The following is an 18,618-nucleotide window of genomic DNA, read 5'->3' as shown; positions in this document are numbered from 1 at the left end:
TATGAGGACCACTGGGTAACTATATAGAAACAGGTGAATCTTGACCTTGCACATCGTACGCAGAATAAACTTCACATAGACGATAGAGCTAACTGTGAAGAATAAAACAGCAAAGATTTTAGAAGTGAGCCTAGGATAAACTATGAGTGATCTTGGAGTCAGAAAGATTTTTTTTTAAGCAGACATAAAAAAGAAAATAAAAACAGTGACAATAAAAGAGAAGATACATAAAAGGGCTGATGTAAAAATTTTGCCCAACAAAAGACATCATCAGGAACAAGTACGGCACAGTGTGGAAGAAGATATTTGCGACGCATATCACCGTCAGTTGACTTTAATCCAAAATATATAAAAACTTTTTCAGATCAAGAAAAGAAAGACAACCCAATAGAGAAAAATAGGCACAACACGTGAACTAACGCTTCGTAAAAGAAGGTGCCCAAATGGCCAAAAAGCATATGAAAAGACACTCAACCTCGTTAGTGAACAGGAAAATAAAAATTAAATCCACAATAAATTACTACTGCATTTCCACCAGATTGACTAAACGTAAAAGGATTAACAGTATCAAATGTTAACTGGAACTTTCACACACCGTTGAACCGAAAATAAGCAATTTTCACTGGAAAACTCTTTGGCAGTATTTAATGAAGCCGAACACATACAGACCCTATGATCCAGTGATGTCACTCCTAAATCAACAGGAATGCATACATATGTGTACCAAGTAACATCTATCAGGTTATAGTAACATTGTATTAGCACCCAAATGGAAACTCAGTGTCAATCATCAGTAGAATGGATATGTAAACTGTGACATATTCGTATAATTGCATGTCCTGTAGTAATGAAAACGAACGAGTTACTGCTACATACAACAAAAGGATAAATCTTGGGGCACCTGGATGGCTCAGTCGGTGAAGCGTCCAACTTCGGCTCAGGTCACGATCTCACGGCTCGCGAGTTCAAGCCCCGCGTCGAGCTCTGTGCTAATGGCTCAGAGCCTGGAGACTGCTTTGGTTGGATTCTGTGTCTCCTTCTCTCACTCTCACTCTGTGTCTCCCCTGCTCTCACTCTGTCTCTGTCTCTGTCTCTCCCTCAAAAATAAATAAATAAATTTTTTTAAAAAAAACCAAAGGAATAAATCTCATAAACATAATCTTGAATGAAAGAAGACATATAAAATAATACAAAGGCTATGATTACATTTATATATTTGTGTGAAATCCGAAAACATACAAAGTAGGGGCACCTGGATGGCTCTGTCGGTTGAGCATCCAACTCTTGATTTCGGCTCAGGTCATGAAGCCAGGGTCATGGGATCGAGCCCGGCATCAGGCTCCTCACTGAGCATGGAGTCTGCTTGGGAGTCTCTCTCTCACCCGCTGCCCCTCTCCCCTACTCATGCTCAGTTTCTCTCTAAAATAAAAAAAAAAATTTTTTTTAAAGTAATCTACGATGCCAGAGGTCAGGGCAGTGGTTACACACGTGGCAAAGTGGAGTGAGAAGTGATTTGCAGGTGGCACAAGGAATGCCTCTGGAGTGCTGATCATGGTCTGTTTCTTGATCTCGGGCCCACTGCATGAGCATGTTCAATGTGTAGTAATTCACTAAGCAGTCCAATTTGTGAACTTTTCCATATGTAAGTTATATTCTGGTACAAATGTTATTCAGTGATGTTTCTGAATGATAAATATGCCCCTTTCTGTACATCTGTGCATTACACTTAAAGGGCTCATCATAAACTTGGTTTCCCAGAAACCAAGGAATGATGCATTCCTATAGGTTAAAAAAAAAAACAGAACTAAACTAAGGTTTTCCTCTACCTCATTGTATATAACACACAGGACGGAGGCTCTGGAGGCTGAACTCAGAGTGGGGTTTCAACCTGAAATTATCACTGGTGATGACGGTATTCCACAGTACAAGCTGAAGGAAGACAGGAGATCCCATCCCTCCAGAGGACCCCATTAATGTGACCCTCTCCTGAAAGGCACAAATGTGCAGTATGTTCTGAGTTCCAGTAATGACTGAAGATGACTGCTTGGCAATAAATAATAGAATCTTCTCTCTAATGACTCCTCCCTAGTGCCTCCCAAGAGAGGCCATTAAGAGACCCAAGAAATGCAAGAAAACTGCTGATGAAGGTTTAGGGGAAAAAAAAAAAAAGTCCATTCAGAGCCATCCTGTGAGCACATACAGGGAACTGGTTAAGAGCAAAGATTTTGGATTAGAACCCTAGAGCTATCATTTATTAATTACATGACCTCTGGCAAGTTATTTCACCTCCCTGTTCCCTCATTTTTAAAAGAAGCTAATGATACTGCCTTTCTTATAGGAATGTGGAGAGGATTAAATAAACATCTATCACAGCGCCTGGTACATAAAGGATTCAAGAGCCGTAAAGGATGCCGATGGCCACTGGCACTGGGGATGTTGGAGCTGAAGAAGAAGATGATGAAAATGATAAAGACCAGGATGTTCAGCAGGCTGATCACCGGCAACGGGTTTCCAAAAGCTGGTCCTCAAGGACAATGACTGAACCTCCAAAGAAAAACGCTAGCAGGTGCCAATAAAGGACCCCTGAGAGGGCTGCAAGGAAATAAAGGTCTTTGGGGATGATCCTCACAGGGTCAGGGTATGGGGAGCTCTGGGTAAGCCCTTATCGTGAACAGAGCCTTCCTTTTTCTGAATGCCTCTCACCCAATTTTAATTACACACTTATTTGTGAGTTATATGTTAAATGCCGGTCTCCCCTAATAATCTGGAAGCTCCATGAGAGCAGAGACCAAGTCTGTCTTAAGCTGCAAGGTATTTTTAGCATTGAGCGTGCCTTTTCACTCACAATAAATGCTCAATAAACGCTCATTGAGTGTTTGTCCCTTTGGTCCCTCCTTCAAAGTTTCCTCCTCCAAAGCTACCATGTGTAGTATTCAGCCCCTCATCCCTTTGTTACTAAGCACTTTGTGCCCGCCCAGTGCTATGCACCTGGAGACAAAAAAAAAAAAAAAAAAAAAAAAAGATACGACCTCTCCCTCTAGGAGCACTCAGTCTAAGAGCTGGGAGGAAAAGACACATCAGCGGATATTTTTTATAACATACGATGGGTGTTATGGATGTGTGGATGATTTGCTCTGGGATGCCAGAGGAGGGAGCATCTGGGTCTAACGTGGGAGTCAGTCAGAGGGGGCTTCAAGGAGGAGGTGGCATTTGAACTCCAAGTGGAGTGAGGAATAAGAGTTTGTCAAGTGGACAAGAGACTAACAGCACTCCAGGTACAGGGAAAGGCATGATGAGACAGTCTTGGCCTTGGAAACCAGAACTATTTCTGTATTTCATAAATTGCAAGCTGGAAGGGACAGGGTGATAAGAGGTCAGGGGAAGAAGGTAGGGGATGGACACTTAAAAGCCTTCAAAGCCTTGCTAAAAAGGGTGGATACCTCCCTGGAGGTGACGAGGGTGCCCTAAAGGGTTTGAGTTAGGGACTGTCATATTCAGATTTATGTTTTAGGAAGAGCAGGCTGGAAGTTGTTATTGAATTACAGCCTTTCCCTGAAAACCCGTGGCAAGGGCCTCCTGGTCTGCCTTGCTGATATGAGGACTGATGTTTCACCCTCGAGTCTGGCCTTAACTCGCTACCTAAGGTTGAGTTCTCCCCACCCTTGGGTACACTTGCCATATGAAAATCCCAACTCCCAAACAGCTTCCTGGGTCCTCCAAGTGTCAGTGTGTCAACCATTTAACATGAACTCTGGGTTTCAGATTCTCTGGCCCTAACTAACCTCAGTAAAAAGATCCTGAGCCAGATCCCAGCTCTCTCCACCTGCTAAATGGCACTGAGATGCCCCAGTGTTCATGCCCCCCACACACATCAACTACAGGGAACTTTAACTTGTGCCTTAACTTGCAACCTGGGGTTACAAAGACTGCTGAAGCAGTACACAAGCCACAGCGGTCCCCTCCCTGCTGTGCAGGACTTTCAGAACACGGGAAGATTCGATGCACGTGCTTCACTTAGAAATTGGCACGGCGCACCTGGGTGCCTCAGTCAGTTAAGCGTCTGACTCTTAATTTCAGCTCATGATCTCGCAGTCGGTGAGTTCAAGCCCCGCATTCGGCTCAGTGCTGACACCCTGCTTGGGTTTCTTTCTTCCTCGCTCCCTGCCCCTCCTCCACTTGTACTCTGTCTCTCTTTCTCTCTCTCTCTCTCAAAAAAAAATCCATTAATGATAATAAAAAAAGAAATTGGCACAATTGAGCCCACCCAGCCAGGATGAGGCGAAAGGAGATGGTATTGATGGGTTGGCAGATGGGAAGGCAGGGCTAAAAGTCTAAAACAAGTGTGATGGTGGGCTTGGCCCACTCTGTTTCCCTGGATGGTCTTCTGTAGCAAGTGCTCCAGAATTCCCAGGCAGAGATGAAACAAGTCCCATTCCAAATTAAATATCACACATATCTAAAATTGAAAACTGGGGGCGCCTGGGTGGCACAGTCGGTTAAGCGTCCAGCTTCAGCCAGGTCACGATCTCGCAGTCCGGGAGTTCGAGCCCCGCGTCGGGCTCTGGGCTGATGGCTCAGAGCCTGGAGCCTGTTTCCGATTCTGTGTCTCCCTCTCTCTCTGCCCCTCCCCCATTCATGCTCTGTCTCTCTCTGTCCCAAAAATAAATAAAAAACGTTGAAAAAAATTTTTTTTAATTGAAAACTGGATGTAGCTAACAGATCTGGGTTCGAATCTCTCCTGTTTACTATGTGTAACCTTTGGCAAGTTACTTAACCTCTCGAGGTCTCAGTTTCTAATCTCCTGTAAAATGATGGTCTTGGTACTTATCTCATTGTTATGACAACAAATGAATTAATATTCATAATAATAAGTGTACATATATGTTTGTTAAATTAGTAGGATACATTAAAAATGAATCATTCTCTTCCATAAAATAGGGATCATCATTATCTTCTCATGGGTTTGTTATAAGGATTAAAGGTGGGAATGTATATGAAGCACAATGCAACAGCCCAATGGAAGTTCATTCTTTCCCACATATGCTACCTCTTCATGGGATGGCTGGGAGCCAGATGCATGGGTCCTGAGCTGACCATTATGCAGATGGGAAGAGGGATGGGTGGGAAGGAAGCTCCTGGAGACTTGGAGATGTGTCAGCCAAGAGAATGTAGCTGGGGGTATGGGTGAGGGCAGGAAGCACGGAGGGACATACACTCTCCAGGAGCCCCACTTCTTATCCTAGTCAGACAATGGGATCTCTGGGGCTGGTGATAATAGCACCCCCTCTCCCTCCTGAAACATAATGTCACAGAAGTGACTGTGGCCCAAATTTAGTCTCTCTCCACACCCCATTCCCCTGCGTCTGTGACCCAAGATGGGCCAATCAGAATCCTCCCCCAGGGTTTTTCCAGTTTGGAATTAATGGGACCAGGGCTTTTCTTTTAGTTACAGGACTAACTGAAAGATTTTTCATGGAAGGTTCTTGGCAGCTATAGTCCTTGTTATTTGGAGAAAGTTTATCTGTAGTAAGAAAAATGAAGACAACACACAGAAACACAGCCAAGAGATACGGGATGGAAAAAGTGACACAGACAAGGTACAAGGGAGAGATGGAAAGGAGAGAGGGAGGAGAGAACCCTTTTGGGTCCCTAGATCCATTTATACCTGAAGCCAGACCCGCCCCTAGACTTTCCAAATATGAGACTCAGTAATTCTCTTTCTGCTTTAGTTAACTTGACTTTGTTCCTGTCATGTTCTGTGGAAAGAGTCTTTACTAATTTTGAAACAAAGAAAGAAAATAATTCTGCCTGAACTATACAATTCATTAGCAGGCTAGGGAAATGGTATTTGTGGCTTAACTGAGGTGGTTGACGAGGAAGGTGGCAGTTGATACTAAAATGTCACTGAGATGACAGCAAACCAGTTGACTTCGAAAGTATTGAACTAGATGTCAACTTTAGGGAAAGACTCAGTGGATGTCAAGGGAGCCCCTTGCTCAACATTCTTATCAACTTTGATAAAGATTTCTAAGACTGCTTATCAGAACTGTAGATAATCCAAAATGAGATTACATGGATAAGTCGCTCAGTGACAGAATCCAGATCCACGAGTGGCTGACAGCTAAAGGGATGGACCCAAACATGCTGGATTACGTCTGAGGAAGACCAAGACTAAGTTATGAGGAATCACGTCGAATCTTACATTCAAAGACCAGTCACACCAGTTGAGGGAGAGGAGGGAAGGAAGCAAGCCTTCCCAGCGGCTCACAGGAATTTTTGCTGGCTGCCAGCTCAGCGTGATCCCAGAGCGCTGCGAAAATAGCAAACACAAGACCTGGCAAGCTTAACACAAACACAGCCCTCAGGACAAGGGAGATAATCATCCCCCATGTTCTATCCCTATCAGAGCACATCTGGAGTACAAAGTGCAAGGGGACAAGAAACAGCATCCTATAAAGAATGGCTGAAGAAATGGGGCATTTTGGCCCGAAGTCATAGTTTCTATTTCTCCACAAACACCTCAATGGCTGACATATGGCCAAGGGGAGACCTTATTTGCTCGACTCCAAAGAACAGAACCTGGACCGATGAGCGGAAGTTACATGGAAGGGACATGTTGGCAGGAGAAAAGTACAACCAGGTCAACCATGGCTCAGGCTCTGCCAGCTTTGAGCATCATCACCTAAAGGAAGCTCACGATTCTTCTCTCTCCAACACTTCACTGCCCAGGCAGGAGGAGGCTGCTGTCACTCCAACTTTGGGGACATCCTACTGGCCACTGTACTCAGGTACAGGATAGGCAGTGATGTGACCAGGTGCTAATGTATGTGGAGCACAGGAGGCTGGGGTGGAGCGAGGAGAGGTTGTGATGGAGAAACGTGGTCATAGAAAAGTGACCATCTTTTGGCCGCCTTCTCTCTGTGTCTCCTCATCTTGTTTTATTTTTTATTCTTATTTTTTTCATAATGTGTTTTTTATTTATTTTTATTTTTTTAATATATGAGATTATTGTCAAATTGGTTTCCATACAACACCCAGTGCTCATCCCAAAAGATGCCCTCTTCAATGCCCATCACCTACTCCCCCTCCCTCCCACCCTCCATCAACCCTCAGTTTGTTCTCAGTTTTTAAGAATCTCTTATGCTTTGGCTCTCTCCCACTCTAACCTCTTTTTTTTTTCCTTCCCCTCCCCCATGGGTTTCTGTTAAGTTTCTCAGGATCCACATAGGAGTGAAAACATATGGTATCTGTCTTTCTCTGTATGGTTTATTTCACTTAGCATTACACTCTCCAGTTCCATCCACGTTGCTACAAAGGGCCATATTTCATTCTTTCTCATTGCCACGTAGTACTCCATTGTGTATATAAACCACAATTTCTTTATCCATTCATCAGTTGATGGACATTTAGGCTCTTTCCATCATTTGGCTATTGTTGAGAGTGCTGCTATAAACATTGGGGTACAAGTGCCCCTATGCATCAGTACTCCTGTATCCCTTGGGTAAACTCCTAGCAGTGCTACTGCTGGGTCATAGGGTAGGTCTATTTTTGATTTTCTGAGGAACCTCCACACTGCTTTCCAGAGCGGCTGCACCAGTTTGCATTCCCACCAACAGTGCAAGAGGGTTCCCGTTTCTCCACATCCTGTCCAACATCTACAGTCTCCTGATTTGTTCATTTTGGCCACCCTGACTGGCGTGAGGTGATATCGGAGTGTGGTTTTGATTTGTATTTCTCTGTCCTCATCTTGTTTTAAAGAAAAAAAAAAAAGAGAGAGAGGGATTATAGATTTCTGGAATCCAGCTCTTTGTTGGGGGTGGGTCCAGTGAAGCTGTGGTTAGTTTGTTTGTTTTACACTTTCCAAGTGATTCTGAAGCATAGCTAGGTTTGGACACCGCACAAATGACCCCACGAAGTGCTGATTCCAGGGAAAGTCACTTATTAATTGGTGTCGAAGTTTGATTGACCAATAATCCTCTCTGCTCTCTTCTCCATTCAATCAAAGCCAGTGTCTAAAGCTGGGAGCCCCTTCCCTTTGCCCTTTTGCCGATTGTCCTGCTCTTCACCTCTGAACCATCAATGACCCAGCTTTTCACCATGCTGATCTCCTTCCTCTCAATAGTCTTTTTTTTTTTAAATGTTTTTACTCATTTTTGAGACAGAGAGAGACAAAGCATGACCAGGGGAGGGGCAGAGAGAGAGGGAGACACAGAATCCGAAGCAGGCTCCAGGCTCTGAGCTGTCAGCACAGAGCCTGACGTGGGGCTTGAACTCATGGAGTGGGAGATCATGACCTGAGCTGAAGTCAGACGCTCAACTGCTCAACCGACTGAGCCACCCAGGCGCCCCTCAGTAGTCTTTACCTGGGACCAGCCATCTGCCTGCCCTCAACCTCCAGCCAATGCCCCCAGGGCACTGGGCATCTCTTCTCTCTGCTGCCTCCACCTGGAGCTCCTTGCCTTTGGTCCCCATCCCTGGTCTCACTTCTCTGGCTGAGAGAGAAACACTTTCTCTTGCTTCCATCTAGCTCTCTTAGAAGATCTCACACCAGGATTCTTCACTTTTTTTTTTTTTTTCAACAAATAAAGATTTAGTGCCTGTCATGTCCACAAACTGTTCTGGGTGCTAGAAATAAATGGCAAACAAGAAAGGACACAGTGCTTGCTCTCATGAAGCTTATATTCTAGCTTGAGGAGGCAGATGATAAACAAGATAATTTCAGAGAGTGATTAAGGGCTATGATGAAAATGAAATCAGGCAAAAGAAAGGGGAAACATAAATTGGTGGTCAGAGAAGCCTATTTAAAGGGATAAAATCTGAGCTGAAACTTAAAAGACAAGGAGTGAGCCACATAAGGCTGAGCATTCTAGTCATGGAGAAGAGCATGTACAAAGGCCCTGGGGTGGGAATGAGCAAAAATCCAAAGAGTAGTGCTGCAGCTATGAGGTGAAGGAGGAGAAAGAACAGGAAGAAAAGAAAATGAAGAAGGATGAGGAAAGGAGAAGGAAAAGAGAAGAGGGGGAGGGGAAGACGAAGAGGAGGAGGAGGAGGAGGAGGAGGAGGAGGAGGAGGATTATAAGAGCTTCCTCTAGCTCTTAGAATCACCGTCCCGTTTTTATGGCCTGCTCTGAGTTTGCCCACCTTCCCACACTCCTATCCCCCACACATGGTGCTTTGTGCCTGGAGTCTTTCCCTGCCCTTCTGCTGTCTCACAAAGTCCACGAGGCATATTTGCAAATGTCCGGGCCACAATGGGAGATAGGGTTTATTTCCCATGGGTCTTCTGGGCCTCAGCTAATCCACAGAGGTGCGTAGGCCCCTGTTTAAGTTTCCCTGAACCTTTCATGGCAGTTTTGAATATTCCATGCAAGTTAGAAGCTTTGTCTATGTAGAGCTCACAAGGACTTCTTGGCGATGTCACGGAATTCCCTACCAGCCCATCCCAGCCTCATCTCTAGCCCAGCCAAGACACCCTGTAGACATGGGAAATTTATACCAGCAAGAGCTGACCAGCCACACAGGAGGCTTCATGTGACATGGTGAGCTCCCTGACATGTAGGTGTTCCAGCAGATGTGCCTATGGTATAATCACACACAAGTGCACACTGTCAGAAGAAAACTAGAGGAAATGATACCTTCGGTAATTCAGGCCACTTGCCATCCCATTCAATAGATGCATGTGCCTGAGCGTGCATGGGAGGGGGCTCATTCCCTCACCCCATCACAGTGAGTATTTTGTACCTGTCATGTCAGGGGTTAAGGGCCAGCAAACCACTTGTTTTACCTGTTACTTGATTGAGGGGACACTGGTCTCTTCCAGTGTGGGAGGGGCAAATGGAAGTCCTGGACTTATTAAGAAATGTCAGTGTGCTTCCATTCCTCATTAACAGAACTATCTGGAAGGAGACATGAATGAGGCTACATTGAATCCAGTACCCATGTTCCTACTGGCATACAATTTGAAAGGATTGTTAAGGAATAATATTGGTGGCATCATTTTATTTTTAATTTCTTTAAATGTTTATTTATTTTTGAGACAGAGAGAGAGAGAGAGAGAGAGAGAGAGAGAGAGAGAGCATGAGCATGGGCATGGGCATGAGTGGGGGAGGGGCATAGAGAGAGAGGGAGACACAGAATCCAAAGCAGGCTCCAGGCTCCGAGCTGTCAGCACAGAGCCCGACGCGGGGCTCAAACTCACAAATATGAGATCGTGACCTGAGCCGAAGTCGGACGCTCAACCAACTGAGCCACCCAGGCACCCCAAGGAATAATTTTGACTTATATGATTTTTTGCTTTCCATGGTGCCTCTTGAATCTAACCCTCAAGTAAGATGGGGCTCCAGCCTACTCAAATTGTCTCATTTTCTTTCAGAATATATATCCCTGTGAGCTTTTCTTTTTCTTCTAATTTCTTTTCCCTCCTCCTCCTCCTTCTTCCTTCTTCCTGCAACTCCCTTTCTTCTTCCTTCTTCTTCCTCCCTCTACTCCTCCTCCTCCTTCCTCTCTCTCTTGTTTTCTGTTTTATCCACTTCCTCCTTATTCCTCTCTGTCCTTAGAGCTTCCACCTTTATTGAGGGAGAGGGTGAGATAGAACAGGTCACTCTGACATACTGGCCCTTTTTTCTCCTCTCAGTATGAAACCTATCAATACCACACACACACACACACACACACACACACACACACACACACACACCCTAACACTCCTTCCATCCTCATTTTTTAGCAAGTATATAAACTTTACATGCTGTCGGGAAGACCATCTAGATACCTTTTACTGGATGAGAGGACATGAAATGCTGTGCTTTTAGATGACTATGCATTAAAACATGTGGCAGAGATAGCTAATTGTCCTTTTAAATCCATTTTCACTTTCATTCTTTTGGGGAAAAAAACATCCTGTCCCCAAGTTTTAGCTGGGCGTGTGGCTGTCTAGCTAAATGCTTTATTTCCCAGGCTCCCTTGCCGCTAGGTGTGGTCAAGTATCTAAATCCTTACCAGTGGAGTGTGTTTGGCAGTGCTGGGTGCAATTCTGGGTCACATCGTTCAAAAGAAAGCTGCTTGCCCTCTACTTCCTTTCCCCCCCTGCACACTGACTGAAACTCCCACGTGTTGGCAGTGAGCTGGCTGTAACGGCTCTGATGAGAACACCCTACAACAGTACTGTCCAGAAAATAAGCTCCCGGCAGGTGAAATTCACTGTGTTTGTTAACAAGTATCCAGTAGGAACAAATGTAAAACAAGCAAAATTAATTTTAACAACATATTTTACTTAAGCTAATATATACAATTACCACTTCAATATGGAATCGATGTCAAAAAAATCATTGAGGGGCACCTGGGTGGCTCAGTCGGTTGAGCGACCGGCTCTTGATTTCGGCTCAGGTCCTGGTCTCAGGGTTCATGGGATCGAGCCCCGTGTCAGGCTCTGCACTGACAGCGTGGAACCTGCTTGGGATTCTCTCTCTCCCTCTCTTTCGGCCCCTCCCCGCCCCCCTCAAAATAAATAAGTAAATAAACACTTAATAAGTTATTGAGAAGTCTATTTTTCTTCCATCCTTATCTCTCAACCACTGGTGTGTGTCTTACACTCACGGCACATCTCAATTCGGACCAGCCACATTTCAGGCGCCGTAACTCCAGGCTGTCTATGGGACAGCAGAGCACTGGCGGATTACAGGGCAACGCAGCAGAAGGAATCTGGGTTCCTGGTTGACCCCGTGGAGCAAAGCTGGCCATCATCTAGGACTTCCCATTTACCTCTTATTTTCAAAAAACTGTATTTTGGGGTCTCTGTGAGACATGAGCTTCACCTATATCTTTAGTAATATAACATGGTAAGAGGTTTTCCTCCCCCACAGAAGTTAACATTGACCTGCATCTGACATTCTGTATGACAAGCAAACGGAGAGCAATAGTGAAAAGTTCTTGACATGCCAGCCCATGTATGTGAACTTATCAGCAATTACATCCTGCTGCTCCAGCTGAGTCAGCAGTGTGTATGGAGGAGCACCCAAATTTTAAACCCTGAAAAATCCCTATTTGATATGCTTTCATTTTTTGGTATGTTTTGATTTTTTTTTTTTTTTTTTTTTTTGCATTTCATGAAACTCAAAGCAGTAAGCAATCTCTTTTAATTTTCTTTTTTTAATTTTTTTTCAACGTTTATTTATTTTTGGGACAGAGAGAGACAGAGCATGAACGGGGGAGGGGCAGAGAGAGAGGGAGACACAGAATCGGAAACAGGCTCCAGGCTCTGAGCCATCCGCCCAGAGCCTGACGCGGGGCTCGAACTCCCGGACCGAGAGATCGTGACCTGGCTGCAGTCGGACGCTTAACCGACTGCGCCACCCAGGCGCCCCAATCGCTTTTAATTTTCATTATCAATTTGAACTACATACTTATTAAAAGGGGGCCAAGTTTAAAAAAATAAAGTTATATAATAAAAAAGAGGAGAATGATACAAGAAAAGAGAAGTGGGAGGGACGACTTATAGTTAATTACACTATCAGCAGCAGCACTGAATTTTTAAAAACTCCACTAGATTAGACATAGTTTATTTAAAAGACCTTATCCAGTTTAAAATTCTCCAATTCTACACAGGTATTTTATGAACATCTAATTTTGTAGGCCTGGTTGTATAAGTTTGTGTGTAAGAATAAAACAACAATCGGGGCGCCTGGGTGGCACAGTCGGTTAAGCGTCCGACTTCAGCCAGGTCACGATCTCGCGGTCTGTGAGTTTGAGCCCCGCATCAGGCTCTGGGCTGATGGCTCGGAGCCTGGAGCCTGTTTCTGATTCTGTGTCTCCCTCTCTCTCTGCCCCTCCCCCGTTCATGCTCTGTCTCTCTCTGTCCCAAAAATAAATAAAAACATTGAAAAAAAAAATTAAAAAAAAAAAGAATAAAACAACAATCAAATTAGGGTTTTTTTTTTTTCCTATCCAATTTGTTTCTGTTTTCCCACAAACAAAAGGAACTGGCTAAAGATTGACAAGGTTGTTCATGTTTCTAAATTAGTTCTCTAGTTTATGAGGAAACGCAATCCCAAAGTCTATAAAAAGGAAAAAAAGCAAATGTAAATAAGGAGACATTGCTTTAGACTTTGTGTCCCAAGATATGTCAGTTATTGTCTTGATTTGTTGTTGCTGTTTTCCTTCAGTGAAGACTCACCATCCAGAATGCCGAGGGCAGCCATAGTTAATTCATTTTACTCCCTGTTCATTTTCGTGTGTCAATACAGGAGACCGGTTAAGGGAACAGATTTAGGAGTCAGACATCCCTTAGTTTGTATCCTGACTCCAATGATTACCAGCTGTGTGGTCATGGGCAAGTTATGAAACCTCTCTGAGACTTGGTCTTCTCATCTGTAAAATAAGAATCATAATAAACTGCCTCAAAGTACTGGAAAGAATAAGTGAGATGAGTAGGAAGTATTTAACACCATGTCTCATCCAGTGTTTCTGCCAAGTATTTTTCTATTTCCAAAATAATCATCTTATAATGTGTATTTTTTTTAAGCACCTACTCTATGACAGCTTTTTTTCTTTAACATAGATTATTCCTGACTCCCACAGCAACACTGTAAGGGGTGGGGGAGCACTCTCATTTCACAGCTGGAGAAGTTCTAGCTCAGAGAGGTGAAGTGGCCTGCCTATGGTCACACAGCGAATATATGACTGAACAGAAGTCCAACATCAAAGCCTGTGCCCTTTCTGCCAGACTGAGGTGGGGCTCTCCGGGACACACAGTCCTGTGGCATTGTGCACCCCAGAGTGGGACAAAGAACGAGAAGGCCAAGCAGCTTTGGAGGTCTCCAAACCTCACAGTTTAGAATAAATCCCCCAATTATGCTTGAAGTTGGACAAGCTTTTGAAATCTCGACTGGACATTCTTTTCCCATCAAGTTCCTTGAAATTTCCCTTTAAAGAGCATCTAGGAAAAGCCACTCTCATTAGCCAGGGTCTGGCTTTATTTTCCTAATAAACAGATCTTTAGTCAGACAAAAGGGCCTCTTTTATTTTCAATCAATTCTTCAACATTTCAGCTGATTTTCTTCTATTTGGCTTGAAACTGTGATCTGGGAATGGCTAGTCCTGCAAATTGTCGTCCTATCAGGGAAGCCCCTTGAGGATCCTCAACTTGTTATTTTTAATCACTGTAATCTCCTTGTCAAAGGAGGCCATGGTCAGAAACAGAGCAGGCCTTTCAGAGCTTTTCTAAAGCACAGTTATTGCCAAGGGAGGGGGGACAGGGGGAAGAGGGAGGGAGGGGAGACAGAAGCGGTGGGAGAGAGAAGGAAGTCCATATAGCACTAGCAACTTGGAAAAGGCTGAATAATAATCTCAATGGGATCCTGGCTGTTGAGAAGAAAGCCCGTGTGTGTGTGTGTGTGTGTGTGTGTGTGTGTGTGTGTGTGTGTGTATTAACAGTGACCATCATAATCCAGTGTAGAACATCTAAAGGAGATACTGGGGTGGGGGACATAGAGAGCAGAAGCTATTCAGGGATGGACTGGAATTGTGGGGATAAAGATTCCAGGCAGGAAAACAAGCCATTGATTCCAAGGCTTGTGAGGGGGCCTCAAGAAAAAAATAAAAGAAGCAAGCAGAACACCAGGGGAATGTTAACTTCCACGGCCCTAAGTCAATACCCTGAACAGAATGCTTTAGATTTACCTTTAACATGATTATTCTAAGAGAGTATAAGCCAACAGAAAATGTCACAAACTAGGCCAGCGCCCTCTTCCTAACTTTGAGTGGCGGAACCAGGTTTGCTAATCTCAGGGTATTTACTCAGAAGGCCGGGAGCACGGTTTCTGTAATATCTTCCTTCCATGATCTCTTAGCCACCAGAAGGGAGAAATGGGGATTGCCGGCCAACAGCCTGAGTGGGGGTGTCACAGTCTGAAAGTCTAATGTGTAGGCTGGAACCACCTGTAGGGTAAAAGTCTAGAGCTCTCTCTCCCCCTAGTCTCGGTTCTCACCTACTGGCCATGGACACTCTGGAAGCAGGAGCCTCTGTGTTCTGATGAATACCAGGGGCCCCTCCTCCCCAGTGCTGGGGTACCTGCAGCCAGTGCTCAGGCCATCAGGGAGGATTTGTATGGGAAGAAATGGCTGGTAGGACACTTGGTGTGGCCCCAGACTTGCCTAAATCATCTAAAAATATCTTCTTGGGCTCACAGTAAGAACAATCTTAGGTGAGGCTCCCAGTATGGAGAAATCATTCATTCACTCATTCCATTAATTCACAAGGACTCAGCCACCATTCACTAGTAGACTGAATTAGAGTGCTGAGAACACCACTTTTAAACACCACACACACACACACACACACACACACACACACCCCAAAAATAAATGACTAGGCAGGAACATCCCTCCGTTATTAAACCAATAAGGGCCTCATATCCAACTCAAACTAACACCTATTGGGGACCTCAGGCACACTCCTCTTTGTCAACTCACGTATTCGCTACAACCACCACAGAGGTTGGACAAACAGCTACTTACACCGCTGGGAAATAAGCTCAGAGAAATGAAAGGACTTGCACAAGGTCACACAGCTACTAAAACCAAGCCCATCTTACTCTAAAGCCGCCTCCGTCCCTGCCACGTGGAGCTTGGGCTGTTTCCCCAGGGAACCCGGATCCTCGGTTTTGGTGAGGCCTCCCTCAAGAGACCAAGAGGGTTCCGCCCGCCTTCCTCCGGTCCACGGAGAGGACTGGCTGTTCCCAGCCCCTCAGAAAAGCTGTGGCCACACCCGCAGCCCCTCCACCCCGCCCGCTCCCTCCCGGGCTGGGCCGGGGGTTCCTTCCCCGCGCTGTACCGAGGGTCCCGCGGGCCGGTGCGCGGGGGTCAGAGGGGCTCCTCGCCACGCGCTGAGCGCCGCCACGTGCGGGGGGCGCCGGGAAGCCAGGTGGATAAAGTCGGGGACACGATCCCGGGAAACCGCGAGAAGCGTTCTGAGATGGGTAGCCCCTGCTTACGGTGGCCTGCGTGGCCCTGGCGCCCGCTGACAGTGGCCCAAACTTTCTCCAGTGTTCTCCAACCGCTTCCTCCCGCAGCCTCTGGGAACCCGGAAGGCGGGGGTGCAAGGGCGGCGGCTGCGGGCCCACCAGCTGCCCCCCAAGACCCTCTCTTCCCTGCTAGGCACCAGAGCTGACTTACGGAGGCGCGGGGGAACACGCACCCCGCCACTCCCCGCCCGTGGGACCCCAGGTGAGACCCGGCGGGCTTCCTTCCCTGCCCTAGGTCCTGTCTCCCAACTGGAGAACGGCAGCTTCTGCGCCGGGAAAAGATGTCTGGGGAGACGATCCGCCGCGGAGAGAGGCGGTGGGCCGTGGGGATGGAGTCAGGGGTCTTCAGGTCTGTGCGGGTCGAGCGGCTCTCCTGCCCAGGAGGCGCTCACCTGCCGGGACATTCCCTCCCCGCACTCCCTAAGCCAGCGCTCCGCGGAGGAGCGGAGGCGCGACATCCCCGCGGCGTGGAGCCTCGGGGTGGCTGGAGCAAGGGTCCCCGGCCTCCAGGGAGCAGGCCTCGGGAATGTGAGCTTCCCTTTCCGACTTCACCGGGTTTCGCTTCCCTCTCCGAACCCACCCACAGCTCCTCGGAGGCCCGTTCCATTGGGAGCCTGTCCTAAAAATCCACACTCTTCTCCCCCGCCTGGGACCATCGGAGAATAATTTGGAGTTCTTTCCGGGGACCCTTACGAAAGCTTCAGACTCTTCCTCCCCTCCTCCCCGTGCCCCACGGCCAGTCAAGGGAGAAGTCCCTTTTCCTGAAGGCATTTGTCCAAGGAAGCGGCAGTGACCACCCCGCCTGGGGCCCGTCTGGGAGAAGCTGGTATCCTCCCCTTCAGGGATGGGAAAGGGGAAAGCCAGTTCCCCACCTTGCCTGGGATCCGACTGGGAGACACCAGGCTTCCCTCCGCTCCAGCGGCGGATCTGGAGGAAGGCGGGTTTTCACTGCTCTCCCGGAGCGGGCCGGGGGAGAAGCCAGGTTCCCTCCCAGCCAGGCTGGCGTGGCGCGTCGCTCAGCTGCAGCCCACGCCCGGGAACCGCGCGTCGGAGATGGGGCTGCCCAGCCTGGCTACGACCCCCGCGACGGCCCCGGACGCTGGCCCGGGAGCGGCGCGGAGCTCGCGGCGAGAGGGGCTGAGGGCAGCCAGGACACAGGGCCCTCGCCGGGCTGTGCCGGCACCGTGCGCCCCGGGACCGTGCGCCCTCCTCCGGCACCGCGCGGTCGGCGCCCTTCCGGGGGCCGGGTCCCGCGCCCCTAGCTCCACGCCGGGCCACTTACCACGGTAGCTGATTCCAGGCTTGTAGAAGTCGGGGTCGCCCTCCACGCGGAGGCTGAACTCGGTGTAGCCCTCGCGCCGCGTCCCCTGGGCGCGCAGGATGCGGCTGCAGTAGCCCTCCGACTTGGGCACTTTGTCCAGGGTCTCGTCGGAGAAGGCCAGCGCCGCGGCCAGGGGCAGTGCCAGGGCCAGCAGCGCTGGACTCCGGCTCAGCCTCAGGGGCGCCGGGGACAGCCTCATCCTCGCGGGCGTCCAACTTTGTGCCGCTGCCGCCGGCCCTCGCCACGCGACTCCTGCCCGAAGGGGTCCCCGTGGAAGCGAGACCAGGCGGAGCCCGGGCGGGGAGCGGGAGCCGGCGCTGGCGACCGGGAGACCGTGCGGGTCTCGGCTTGGCGGCTGCCGAGCTGCGCCGCGCTGAGCTGAGCTGAGCGAGCAGAGCCGCGCGAGGAAGGGAGGGCGGCGGCGGCGGCGGAGGGGGAGGAGGGCGGGCTGATTTTGCCCAGATCCCCGAGCGCAGCGCTGTTTTGTTTCCGAGCTGGCGATTAGCGGCGCGGCGGTGTTGATTTTGCGACGCTAGATTCCCAGGGTCTGGCGAGGATATCATAAGGCACAGGGACACTGCGGGATCTGTCCCGCCACCAGGAAGGCTGCTGCCCCAACCCCAGCTACGCCTTTGCACCCTGCGGAGTAGAGGGCTCCCAGGAGAGAAAGACGGCAAACTAACTTTTGTTGCGCACCTACTTTGTGCCTACCAATATGCTGGGTGGCTGGCTCAGGGTATCTGCTCATCTGCTACGCTCTCCCTGCACACGACAAACGTGACAGTAATTTCACTCATTTTACAGATGAGCAAACTGAGGCCTGCAGCCGACCAATTAAGGCGGGGTTGGATGCCACGACTGACTCTACTGCTCTTTTGGAACAGGTCGGACTGGAGGATGAGAAAGGAACAGCATGACTCATCCAACTGCGCCCAGTAGACACAGCGCCTACGGCCTGTAATATTTTTGGAGACTCCTGAAAATATTTTCTTTAAAATCAGAAGGAAAAAAACATTTAGGGCTAATAAAATGTTATATATAATATCAATGTATTTCTATTTACACCTACACAGTCATAAACTATAACGTTTACTGTTGTTTTATGAAGGAAGGAGACCCCAAGGACAGAAATGCCTCAGGCCCAGGAAAGTCCTCATCTAGGCCCAGAAAGGAGTTTCAAATAGTTCAAAGAAAAGCCTGTGTTTTCTTGGCTTAGATTTTTGTCCCCGGTGACTGATTTTTAGAGAGGAACTGAGCCTGAGGCACCAGGAAAAGGCC

At 47.7% G+C, this 18,618-nt stretch overlaps 1 protein-coding gene across 5 annotated transcripts in view; it reads right to left on the bottom strand.

The window, feature by feature from the left end:
• SPON1 (spondin 1) overlaps positions 1-17,741 on the bottom strand; it is a 260,769-nt gene extending 243,028 nt beyond the window's left edge. For all 5 annotated transcript variants that reach the window (XR_007156111.1, XR_007156112.1, XM_047876856.1 and 2 more), the window contains exon 1: positions 17,302-17,741. Coding sequence is in view for 3 of the 5 variants with exons in the window: in XM_047876856.1 (XP_047732812.1) it covers positions 17,302-17,539 (238 nt within the window). In the remaining 2 variants the exon portion in view is untranslated. The remainder of the gene's footprint in view (positions 1-17,301) is intronic.
• Between the last annotated feature and the right edge of the window lie 877 nt (positions 17,742-18,618).

The sequence above is a fragment of the Prionailurus viverrinus genome, chromosome D1, assembly GCF_022837055.1.
Source record: "Prionailurus viverrinus isolate Anna chromosome D1, UM_Priviv_1.0, whole genome shotgun sequence".
Taxonomy (NCBI): domain Eukaryota; kingdom Metazoa; phylum Chordata; class Mammalia; order Carnivora; family Felidae; genus Prionailurus; species Prionailurus viverrinus.
Note: the sequence above shows the minus strand (reverse complement) of the source record. Positions and strands in the feature narration are given on the sequence as shown.